Consider the following 13398-nt stretch of genomic DNA (forward strand, 5'->3'; position numbering starts at 1 on the left):
AAACAAAACAGAGAAAATAAATAATGGAACTGTCAGAAGAAGCTGTCATCGAAAGCTTTGAATTGACATATATAATACTTTATGTATATAGGCATCAGTTGATAACATTTTTCATCACAAATAAAGACAGGCGAACACCTTGACTGTCCCTAAAGATACATATATTAGTGCACATTCGGTACATACTATAATTGATTGTCTGTGATCTCTACTATCAAAATGTTATCTACAATATCAGTGTGTTAGGGCATAAGTTTAACATGCATACCCTGAATATGATCTCTGAACTCATTTGGGGGGTCAGGGTTGACGTTATACCAGTTTACAGACACCTGTGTTGCCTACTCAGATTAAAATCCCAGTGTTTCCCAGTTTGTCTTATTTCTACAGGGTAAACTTGGGTTCTCATGTAAAATGGCCAGTAGTGACATGCCTACGAGGAAGACAAAGAGGATCCGTGTGGGGTAACACGGTTGAGTCAGACTGTGACAGTGTGTGGGGAGAGTCAACAAAAACAATGAGGCACATCGTGCCTTCAGGTCAAAACAAACAAACTCTCAACAAATGTAGAACTTCCAGTGAGATTCAGTTTGCTCAAAGGTGCTATATTTGCATCACCATAAGAAAACACTGAAGCTAGACAGCTGGGCTCTAAACTTTCTGTGATACCTGCATATTGATATTTTGTCAGATATTTACCTGAAAGACTGAAATTCAATCAATAGCGGATAATGCCTCAAACCACAGAAAACATAAAAGTGTGATAATGCACACAAACGTAAACAGTCCACTTCTGTGATTCAAACGACAAGCCCCAATGGCTTACCGTGCAACTTTGATTGAATTCTAGCTATATCTTCAAATATTGAACCAGTCTCATTCAAATACCTCCAAGACCTCTACTTTCGAAAGCTGCTCATGAGGATTCGGATAACTGTAATTTACTTAACTTGGGGACCAATTCTGAATCAAATGAGATGTTTACGAAGCAGTAAACCAAATGAACAAATGTTGGACTAAATAATCTAACTACAGATGGATTATTCCAGGTGTTATCTAAATATTTTACCCCATGAGAGAGTATAATATTGTAAGTGAAGCCCAATGCATCTTCAGATCAGAGAATCATTATTTGAGCATCTTCAGATCAGAGAATCATTCTTTGAACAGTTTCCAAATGCGCCTGACACAATCAGACAGAGATATAGTAATGGTATAGAACTATGAGGTTCAATTAGTCAGATCCCATCCAAGCTCAGGCACTACTGACCAGAAAATCCAACCATTGATCTTTCACTTAGGATGAAGTATGCACAGAGTTCAATCTGTTTGTATGTATAGGCCATTGTATCATAGACTGTGTACGGACAGTCGTTTTAAGGATGATTCCTTAGCTGTCTTAGCTTCACACCTTCACACATAACTTCCCATTGTATGAGGCCTCAGTGAGTGACAGGTAGAATTATAATGGAAAGAATACACTAACTGCTAGGGTTGATGGAATGTAAATAACCAATAATGTGTATCTATGTGCTTTCAGGATGAGAACGCATTGTCAATGCGGGTGTCCTAAACACATTTACATTGCATTATTCATGACAACTGTCAAACATGTCAACTGTCTTTAATATCTAGTGGGTGAAACCATATCCATTGTCTCCTGTTATTTTGAGCATGAATAAAATATGATGTGTTGAACACCTAGCATACTGCTAGCTTCCCTGATAGGAACTGCAAAAAGCCAGCCAAGGTGAGGCTTTACTGTAAAACAGAGAGTTCAAGAGACCAGGAAACATATGTAAACACCTTTACAAGGTAACCCCTGCACAGTAAACATTCCTTGTAGTTCACTTGAAATATTAGGTTTCATGCTTACCACACATAGCCATAAAGCACACGTCTGCACACGCCTACACACGCCCACACACACACACTTTAAATACTTTAGAATCTGCGATTTCTGACAGTTGCATGACCCAAAGTGATATTCACTGTGATCATGGCTCCCAGGAAAGATTTCTGTTTCCCCAAAACAGTCATCTTCACACAAACCATAAATAAAGCAGATCAATAAGTTACATTACAGATGGAGGTGAATCTCTAATGAATCTATATATACACATTATAAATAATTATATTATATCAACATTCGTAGGTTTACTGTGGGCAATCTGACCTTCAGAACCAGATACCTTCTCCTAAACGCGTTCCACAACACCATGCAATGCCATAAAAGTCAGTGAGTCTCGGGGGGAGGAGCCCAGAACAACTACAATACTTCGGAGCTTTCCACCGCTCAAAAGCATGCAAATTCTAAGGCTCAGTATTCCAAAAAGGCTCTACAGTTACACTCACCCTTTAGTGGCTGGTAACTTAACACAGAAGAAGTTAACAGAGAGGACTGACCAGGGAGACTAATAATGATCTACATGAATCAATTAATTCATCAAAGATAAAGTGGAAAGGCCAACACATCCCAAATTGCTTCGGACGGGTCGCGTCGGGTTGAACACTTTGCAATACCGGATTGTAAACGCCGACAGTCTAATACTAAGAGAAGAGGTGACAAAAGTAAACGTTATTTACACCAGTATGCCTAGCCTATTCTCTAAAGAAGATGCTGTAAAATTTAAATAAACGGTTTGAGGGGACTTTTGATGCCTCGCATCCTTACGTCTCCACATGGATCAACCTCTCTAACCCAAGCATCATTTGGATTAGCCACAGTCTTTCTCACTCTGCACAACGGGTAAGTAGCCTATCATATCATCCGAACGAGAAGTCTCACAACTGTTATACATTCGTTACTTTCTATAATTAGTTTGTTGACAACCTTTCTTTAGACTGGTAGGACATATAGTCACTTGAACTTCCTGCGTCTATCTTGTGTGGTATCCAGGTGTCCGTTCGATATGGCGAGGTTTGATCGGACTAGCTGAGGCTGTGAGCACGCTTTCCTCCAAATAACCTACAGATATCAATTTGTATTATATTTGTATTTAAACGTCCGGAAGTGTTCTGGCCAAAGCGCTTGTGTTTTTAGAGATTGCAGTTGGAAAGACAACTTCAACAATTGTTATCCTCCATTTGCAAATTGGATTGTCTGATTCAATAATTATTTAGTTTGTGAGGGCAGTTGAATTATTCGAAATAAAATTGCTAAAGTAACGTTACACCTGGGTAGACCAGACACATTCAGGTATTTTACGCGCACCTGGCGCACCGCCATGCATTAAATTCAGCTGCACGTACTACAAATCTCCAGCAACGCATTGATTTAGTCTACTACAATCAATCGTCCTTGGAACATGGAACATGATTCAGCATATGCTCACCTAAACTGTTCCCGAGCGATTTCTATTGGTAATAATAGCACACACGAGTCTTACCAGCTTACTTGACTCAAAATGTATTTGTGCAGACGTTCTAATTTCAACATGTTTTGTGTGTAAATCAGGTAAGTTAGGCTACCTCATAACTGGGGGCATTTATAACATCGCTCTAACATGGAAGGTACCTCCATGCAACCAGAATGCAATTACTCAGCTGAGCACTGTAACTGCAGATGAAATATTGTTTGAGAATGTGTCAAATAAAATACACAGGCCTAGGTTTTAAATGGAATTACATTTTAGTCATATGTGTAGAAGAATATAATGCATTTTGGGAACAGAATAAAATGTGACCATGGAGTCCATGTAAGTGCATGGTCTTTGAGCTAAAGGATGACCAAGTTGAGTTGGTCATCACATTTATGCACTCACTGTGCATTGAAATCTAACTTAAAGCATGAAGAAAGTGGTTACAATATATGGTTATTGTGCTAGATTGTATTCCTGCTCTGGTAGGATCATGTAAATTCCCATTTGGACTTATCACCCGTGGACACCCACTAACTGTATTCCTGATTCGGCAAGTCATTGAGTATTAATTAAGAACAGGGAAAAAACAACAATCAAACACACACATGCAGACCTTATGAAAATAGTTGTAATGGGACACAGAGTGAGTGACCTTTCGTCAGTCTGGAATGATCGAATGTAAATATCATCCGTGGACTGTGGGACTGAGGACCATGGTGACGTCTCTATAGATGTATGTGGGAGTAGTGGTTTCCCTGTAGGACAAGCACATCACTTCCAATACACTGGAATAGGGAACTGTCCTTCCATTAATTGGCCTGGGAACATTGCGCAGAGGTCTTCCACCTGGGTGCATTTTCATGCACTGCACAATATAGTGTGCAGAAGCTCCTAATTTGCTCTCATGGCTTTCGAGTTGAGTTTCTCTCTGCCTTGCCTCCCTTAGAGTCCTTCAGCCATGAGCGTGGCATCCGGTGTGCAGCAGTAACAACCCCTAGTCTAGCCTCCAGTCTGCTGGCTAATCTACCTCTGTACAGAGACACTGTGGTCCTTAGCTTTCAACACTATGGCTCCATAGTATAACTAAATAAGCAATTAGAGGTCATATTGCAAATGGTGAACATACACTGAGCATGCCAAACATTAGGAACACCTTCCTAATACTGAGTTGTGCCCCCCTTTTGCCCTTAGAACCGCCTCATTTCATTGGGGGCATAGACTCTACAAGGTGTCGAAAGCGTTCCACTGGGATGCTCCAATGCTTGGCACCTACTACCATACCTGTTCAAAGGCACTTAAATATGTTGTCATGCCCATTCACCCTCTGGATGGCACATATGCACAATCCATGTCTCAATTGTCTCTAGTCTTAAAACTCCTTCTTTAACCTGTCTCCTCCCCTTCATCTACACTGAATAAAGTGTATTTAACAAGTGACCGGTCAGTCGAAGTCTTCATCTGGTCAGTCTATGTCATAGAAAGAGCAGGTGTCCTTAATGCTTTGTCCACTCAGTGTGTGTGTGTCAATACACAAATGCCAATACCATACACCATGCAGAAATACATAATCATAAACTAACAGCACTTATCTATCCAGAGGGGTCATTGGAATCATGGTGTTGATTTGAGACTGGCAAGGTGGTGTATGTGACTTGAAAATGTCATGTTTATGTTGTACAAAGTGATTATACCAAAATCACAGCCTTTTGTTTTGGGTTGTGTTTAAGTGTTCTAATCTTGGCTTGTGCAATGGATCTTACACGGATTAAAAGGAGACCAACGACTATGCCGCGTTAGGATATTTCAACATCACGTCATTTTGGATGCTGCTTCTGTAGAAAACCACATTTGTTGAGACTTTTACTGTCCCTACTTTGTGTGGTGGGGAAAGATAGTGACCAGTCAAAGTGATTTATCATGAGTCATTTAACGTTGACTAGTTTTACAAGATCTCCCAGGTTTGGGCTTGTCTGTGGTTTTGGTCATGCAGCTCAGTGATATTATGGAAGATCTTCTTCCCTTTTACCTTAATGACTTGAGTAAAGACAACTCCTCAAACAAATCACGGGCCCTATATAACCCAATGACGGCTTCTGTCAGTGTGTGTGTGATATTCCTCAAATGGCCTCCTCCAAAGTCTCCTTTAAAACAGAATAATAATACATTTCTGGTCTAACTAGGGAGTACGGGAGGAGTCTTCCTTTGGTCCAGATTCTGCTGTGTACTGTTTTACATTACTGCAGAGCCAAGTGCTTAAGACAAATCTTGGCCATTCAATTATTATGTAAAATACAGAATCCTTTCATAACCACCCATAATTATACACTGTACAAAACAGTAGGAACACCTTCCTAATATTGAGTTGCACACTCTTTTGCCCTCAGAACAGCCTCAATCCGTTGGGGCATAGACTCTACAAGATGTTGAAAGCGTTCCACAGGGATCCTGGCCCTTGTTGATTCCAATGCTTCCCACAGTTGTGTCATGTTGGCTGGATATCCTTTGGGAGGTGTACTATTCTTGATACACACGGGGAGCTGTTGAGCATGAAAAACCCAGCAGCGCTGCAGTTCTTGACACACTCAAATCGGTGCGCCTGGCACCTACTACCATATGCGGTTCAAAGGCACTCCACAATCCATGTCTCAAGGGTTAAACATCCTTCTTTAACCTGTCTCTTCCCCTTCATCTACATTGATTTAAAGTGGATTTAACAGATGACATCAATAAGGGATCATAGCTTTCACCTCGTCAGGCTGTCATGGAAAGAGCATGTTTTGTACACTTAGGGAATACAATAGTATTCATGTTAGTGTTGTTGATGGTGGTATTAGTAGATGTAACAGTAACACTAGTGGTAGAAGTAATGGTAGTGGTAGAAGTAGCAGTAGAAGTAACCGTAGGGGTAGCAGTAGAAGTAACAGTAGTGGTAGCAGTAGAAGTAGTGGTGGTAGTAGCAGTAGTGGTAGCAGTAGAAGTAGTGGTAGCAGTAGAAGTAGTGGTAGCGATAGAAGTAACGGTGGTGGTAGCGATAGAAGTAACGGTGGTGGTAGCGATAGAAGTAACGGTGGTGGTAGCGATAGAAGTAACGGTGGTGGTAGCAGTTGAAGTAACGGTGGTGGTAGCAGTGGAAGTAGCGGTAGTGGTAGCCATAGAAGTAGCGGTAGCGTTTGTATCCTGCGTCTACAATGCTTATAGGCAGAAAAGAGCAGCTATATGAGATAATGATTAACGCTTTAGCATGTATGTCATTCCCCTTTACCGAGGATGAGTCTTCAAGGCTATATTAGTGCCATGTAAACTGCTCTGCTCGGGCAGAGGAGAAGTATTAGGAGCATCAGTCACCGCAAATCAATTTAAATGGACAAACAATGGTCTCAAATGGCAATAGCTGTATTTCCCAAAAGCTATGATTTGCTATGACTTAATAACAGGGTTGATATACTACATTGTGAATATTCCACACCACTGTGACATTTACATTCGAGTCATTTAGCAGACACGCTTATCTACATCGACTTACAGGGGCAATTAGGGTTAAGTGCCTTGCTCAACGACACTTTGACAGATTTTTCACCTAGTCAGCTCAGGGATTCGAACCAACTACCTTCTGGTTACTGGCCAAACACCCTTAACCGCTAGGCTACCTGCTGCAGTTGTGTTAAAACACAATCAGTGATGCAGGATAAGGGTGCTATGGAATCATCAAGCGGGAACCCCATTTTGGCGCGAGCACTCTAACAGATTGCACTTGAGAGCAATAGGAAGTACATGGAACAAACAGTGTGAATGACCTATTTGTCTGGCGATATATGGACAAGGATCATTGTGTATATTACAAGGGCTGCAGGGGACGAGTGATACACGTTTTATTTCCGAGGTTTTTCGCTCTTTTTCCTTCGTTCAGAGTGCACTATTTTCCCAGTACATTTTTTTATGACCTCCCACTAGCAGAGTAACTGCTTGGTGATGAGTTGGCCTTGCTTACATGCATGAGAAGGCATTATAAGGCTTCACTGGCCTCCAATGGATCTGTGTAGTTGCTTCACCACAAGCTACACACATTTGATTCTGAAAATAGATGTGGGGCTGTTTTTTTCCAGTCTCCTGACCCTGTTGTCATCCATTGTATAATACACCCAGTCACCTTTCAATAGTATACATTTAATTTTTTTATCTTGTAATTTTTTTCTACCCCCCCCCATCAACATAAAGCATTTAGTGATAAAGCATTGTCTTTGATCTGTGTATTTTTTTTATTCCACCAATGCAGTGCAGCGCTGTCATCCAACAGTGTGAGGCCTGTCATATCTCACAATACACCCAACCTACAGTATCAAGCTAGTTCGGCATCTAGGGAGAATCAATGAAATCGCTTCGTGTGATGATCACACATTGCTGTGTGAAAGATTTCGAAAAGGAAAATCGCGTGGGTGAGAAAATACATGTTTGCTCATTTGAGGAAAAAAATATATTTTATTGACGCTGGCTCTTCTTGGGTTAAAAACATGGATCAAATCTATTCTAGGCCATACCCAAGTGTATTATTTAAACATATGAAGTTTTCTACAGTACCTTGTATATGAGGTATTGTGGCCATGTAAACAAGATTCCAATGTTCACTAGGCCATGCATGTTTTAAAGAATATGAATTCCTCACATTCCTTCAAAGATAACTGTATGCTCCCTTCATGCATATGATACATCAATGCATAATTCATTTAAAGTTGATTGTGTATTCTGTTTCAACTTCATTTTCTATACTGTGAGAATTGCATTGATCCTATGATCCAGGATTAAAAGTATATATGTACAGTTCGGAAAGAATGGGTCCATGTATTTCTATAATAGGAGCCCATGCTTTGTCTGTCTAAAGGGACTGATAATCTAATCAAAGTAGTTAAGATACTTATAGCAAAAATATGTAAACAAATGCTTGTGATTTATTGACTTAATCCATGTTTTTGTTGTTTTTCAAGTCCATTACATTTTGGTAACATCTTTCTCTTCCCTCCCTCCCTCCCTCCCTCCCCCTCCCTCCCTCCCTCCTTCTTCTTCTTTATGCTTTGCAGATACAACGGACAGAAAATGCTACCCCGCATCCTTTTCCTTTGCTCATTTTTCACTGCTGCTTGTTTCCAAGACATCCACCCCTCCAAGGTATTTCTGAGTGAATCCTGTGACTCATTGTGTACTTGTGAAGAAAAAGATGGCATCCTGTATCTTAACTGTGAGGAGAGAAATATCAGCAAGATCTCCCAAATCAAAGTGCCGTCAGCTCTACCTTTCCACCTCAATCTGTACAAAAACGACTTGGTGGAGTTGAATGCAGAAGACTTGGAAGGTTTAAAGAATGCCGTTTCACTTCATCTCGGGGCTAATAGCATACAAGAGCTTGAACCTGGCGTCTTTAGTGCACTGGGCTCCTTGAAGAAGCTCCACATCAACAGTAATTTCCTGGTCACGTTGAAGGAAGACACTTTTCACGGCTTGGTAAATTTGGAGTTTCTCCAGGCGGACACAAACTTCATCCGCGTGGTCGAGCCGGGGGCATTCAGCAAACTCATCCGCCTCAAAGTTCTGATCCTCAACGACAACGCCATTGAGTTTCTTCCCAGCAATATTTTCCGGTTTGTTCCACTCACCCACTTGGACCTGCGGGGGAACCAGTTACAAACCCTGCCTTACGTTGGCTTCCTGGAGCACATTGGGCGGATCATGGAGCTTCTTCTGGAGGACAACGACTGGATGTGCGATTGTGAGATCCTTCACCTGAAGATCTGGATGGAGAACATGCGGGCCCAGTCGGCCATTGGGGAGGTGGTCTGCAGCAGCCCCCATCACCTCAGGGGCACCATCCTGGCCAAAATCAAACGGGATGTTCTCTGCCCCTCGCACGCTGATATCAACTTAGAGGAGCCTTCCAAGTCACTGGACATGGTGGTCACTCCGTCTTCCAAAGTGGCAGAGATTCCGAAGTTAGAGGATGTCGTAAAGATTCCGACACCTTCTTATGTTCCAGGGAGTCCTTGTGTGGAGCACTGTTCTTGTCACAATCACCCTGTGGCTGGGTTTTTAATGCATTGTCAGGATAGAGGGATTCAACGGATTTCAGATATTGGAATACTTGAGCAAAGCCCTACCAAGCTGGTGCTCACAGGAAACATGATTCAGAGACTGTTGAAATATGACTTTGTCACATATGACAGTTTAGAGTTATTGAATTTAGCCAACAATCGAATTGATTACATTGACAATGAAACTTTTCTCAGCTTAAGCAATTTGAAAAAACTTTATCTCAACGGCAACAGAATTGAAACCCTTTCCGCGACTATGTTCATTGGACTCCACAACCTTGAATACCTATATTTGGAATATAACATTATCAAAGAAATTGTCCCAGGAGCTTTTAATCCTTTGCCAAATCTCAAACTCTTGTCTTTGAATAACAATCTGCTGACTAGTCTCCCATTGCAGATATTTCGCAACGTGCCCCTCACCAAACTGAACCTGAGAAAAAATCTGCTCATGTACCTGCCTGTAAGCAACGTGCTGGACCAGCTTGACTCTTTAGAGCAGATTTATTTAGAGGACAACCCCTGGGACTGCAGCTGTGACTTAATCAGTCTCAAACAGTGGGTTGAGAAGCTGAGGAAAGACACAGTCGTAGGTTCCATTTTGTGTCACACACCGAGAAAAGTGGAGAAGGCTGAGCTGAGGGCCCTTAGAAACGAGTTGCTGTGCCGCGGCCTAGTGACCTACTCCTTGCCCACGGATGAGGACGAGACAACCACAGTGGCGACTGACGGCTCTAGGAGCGGTTTCTTCAGCTCAATCACGGACTCAGTTCCGCTCTCCGTTCTGATCCTTAGCTTGCTCGTCATCTTCCTCATGGTCATCTTCTGTTCAGCAGGGATTGTGGCATTCCTCGTGCACAGAAGGCGAAGGAGGGTGAAGAAGAAACAGGCGGAGGAGCAGCCGCGAGAGAGCAGCAGCCCCATCCACCTGCAATACAGTATGTACGGCCAGAAAACCACCCACCACACACTGGGGCAGAGGACCGGAAACACCGTGTACGACGAGCGCTCACACAGCCCCATCGTCCAGATCTGCCGCAACCCCACCTACTGCACTCAGCATAAAGAATATGAGTCCGACCTCAATGAACTGGACGAACCAAAGCACATCTGTCGTAGCATCATGGAGACAGAGAATACTTCCCCTCTCACAGGCTCTAATTTGAAGTTCAGAGCTGTGACGTCAGACTGCCCAACTGAGTTCGTAACACTCGGCGATGCGAGCTCCCTCTATAAAAACATACTAGAGAGGGAGAGGGTTAGGGAGCTGCAGCAGCTCGGAATTACTGAATACCTCAGGAAAAACATGTCCCAGCTACAACCAACGGTAGAGATGCAGGTTCCAGGACACCACGAGGAACTGAAATTAATGGAGACTATTATGTTGTCGAGACCGAGGAAGGTCATGGTGGAACAAACGAAAAACGAGTACTTTGAACTCAAAGCTAACCTACACACCGAGCCAGATTATTTGGAGGTTCTGGAGCATCAAACTGCATTTAACTGATATAAAAACACAATTAATGGTTTTATATTCAACTCCACAAGTGCCTTGTCCAAAACTGCCATCTTATATTTTCAGTCGAAGACCTACATATCCCACAGCAGTCTTGGACATACAAGTCATTTGTAGCACAGAATGTAATGTATATTTGGCAATTTCATTGTTGTTTTGTTTTCCTATACAGTGCTTTGCAAAAGTATTCATCCCCCTTGGTGTTTTTTTTCTATTTTGTTGCATTACAACCTGTAATTTAAATAGATTTTAATTTGGATTTCATGTAATGGACATACACAAAATAGTCCAAATTGGTGAAGTGAAATAAAATTCAAAAAGGGAGAACGGAAAAGTGGTGCGTGCATATGAATTCACTCCCTTTGCTATGAAGCCCCTAAATAATATCTGGTGCAACCAATTACTTTCAGAAGTCACATAATTAGTTAGATTGCACACAGGTGGACTTTATTGAAGTGTCACATGATCTCAGTGTATATACACTGGTTTAAGGGGAAACATTTAAATGTCTTGGAATGGCCTAGTCAAAGCCCAGACCTCAATCCAATTGAGAATTTGTGGCTTAAAGATTGCTGTACACCAGCGGAACCCATCCAACTTGAAGGAGATGGAGCAGTTTTGCCTTGAAGAATGAGCAAAATTCCCAGTGGCTAGATGTGCCAAGCTTATAGAGACATACCCCAAGAGACTTGCAGCTGTAATTGCTGCAAAAGGTGGATCTGCAAAGTATTGACTTTGGGGGGGTGAATAGTTATGCACGCTCAGTTTTTCTGTTTTTCCTTGTCTTATTTCTTGTTTGTTTCACAAGAAAAAAATATTTAGTATCTTCAAAGTGGTAGTAGGCATGTTGTGTAAATCAAATGATACAAATCCCCCCCCAAAATGGAAAAATGTTAAGGGTAGTGAATACTTTCGCAAGCCACTGTAGACAGACAGCACTTGAAGTTGCTGATATAACAGATATCTTTCCCAAATGTAATTATCGGGAAGGCAAATAAGTACGGCAGGAGTAGGTTTTCGTTACCAGTTTAACTTAGATCTTTGGCAGGCCTCATTGTTTTCCACAAATTCTGTCAGGCTGTTTCAATCATATGCCATAATCAGCATGCTCAAAATGACGTAGACTCAACAAAATGCCAACATGTATTCTGAATCGCAATGATGGAGTGCACATTAGTGCTGTCGTTCATTAGATTTAGCCCTTCCATTATTTCAATATCACATTTTGTATTCCAACCAGTGGGAATGTGTTAATACAAATCCATTTTCCCCAAACTTAGCACTTAAAAGTCCCAGTACATATATAAATCATATCTTGCATCTGTACAGAAGAAATGCATTGCACTAATCAAATGCCATTTGAAAAGATGGTGCATGACAATCGACTTACTTTTCGACAGCAATTTCTGTTTATCATTGTTCCTTTCCTGCTACTGAAGGGGACAGAACTACTGATGTGTATGTGTATACGAACCTTTTTGTATGAGTGTCATTTTTACAAATCACAACTGACCAGTTTCTCTCAGCATGATAAATGTTCAGGATATTTGTTCACTTTATTATTCTGATCGAGTAAGCAACCCTGTTCAACTCTGAAAATGTTTTATGTAAACTTTATTTTATACCAATGTAGATAAAATTATTTATTCTGTAATTTTTGTATATATGTCACACATTCTATGTTATTTTGTGCCTTCAGTGTTGTGCAGGTGAACATGTATTAAATGTAAATAAAGAATTGCAATACTGCAAACTTTGAACAATCAAGATTCAATACAATAGGTAAGCTCTTCAGTCCTCTAAACAGATTGCTTGCAGGTATATTGCAAAGCCTGTTGCAAAAAGGCTACATTATGTCATGAGTTTAGCATAAAAGTGACCAAACATCTAATATTATAGCACATTATGTGCTCAACAGGGGAGTGGGTGAAATCATGATGCTATCCTGCACAGAGGGCACTTAAGATAGTAATGACATTACATTGTTATTCACACTCTTATGCATGTCGACAATGCTGCTGCATGTTCTGTATTCCTCCCATGGACTTACAGTACAGCATCATATACCATCTGTGTGCTTGTTTGAATAAATCAAGCTGATAGGTAGGTTCATCCTGGTCATTTTACTCTAAGTAGAATTTCAAATGAATTGCTATATATATCCACAGACGCACACACCGAAAATCTCTTTCGTGTCAAATCCATGCTCAAGCCTGGCTTCCCTCATCTCCCAATATGGCATGTCAAGTCTTTCCAGTTCTCTGCCTTGCAAACACAAGTCTCATTTCCCCCTTGCATTATTGGACCCCCTTCTGAGATTGCTTATCCACAGTGCTTAATTACTGCACAACAATGGGGTATAGAAAATTCCCTCTGCACTGCTCCACACGACTTCCATTTCCATCCTAGCTGGTGATTTAGTAGGCTGTTCCGGTGCTTCCAT

General features: G+C 41.4%; 1 protein-coding gene across 1 annotated transcript; it reads left to right on the plus strand.

Moving 5' to 3' along the window:
• Positions 1-2283: 2283 nt before the first annotated feature.
• LOC115145109 (SLIT and NTRK-like protein 6) lies at positions 2284-11828 on the plus strand. Its single transcript, XM_029686381.2, has 2 exons — positions 2284-2749; positions 8435-11828. Exons 1-2 carry the CDS (start codon positions 2658-2660, stop codon positions 10944-10946), a joined length of 2604 nt encoding a protein of 867 aa, XP_029542241.1. The 5' UTR covers positions 2284-2657; the 3' UTR covers positions 10947-11828.
• Positions 11829-13398: the final 1570 nt, after the last annotated feature.

Source organism: Oncorhynchus nerka, linkage group LG2 (genome assembly GCF_034236695.1).
Source record: "Oncorhynchus nerka isolate Pitt River linkage group LG2, Oner_Uvic_2.0, whole genome shotgun sequence".
Lineage (NCBI taxonomy): Eukaryota > Metazoa > Chordata > Actinopteri > Salmoniformes > Salmonidae > Oncorhynchus > Oncorhynchus nerka.

What these genes read in the sequence shown, in the direction of transcription:
- LOC115145109 (XM_029686381.2), top strand. Translation starts at nt 2,658, where the DNA reads ATGCCTCGCATCCTTACGTCTCCACATGGATCAACCTCTCTAACCCAA. An exon ending in TTTCTCACTCTGCACAACGG is followed by an intron (nt 2,750 to 8,434) that starts GTAAGTAGCCTA and finishes TATGCTTTGCAG; the next exon opens with ATACAACGGACAGAAAATGC.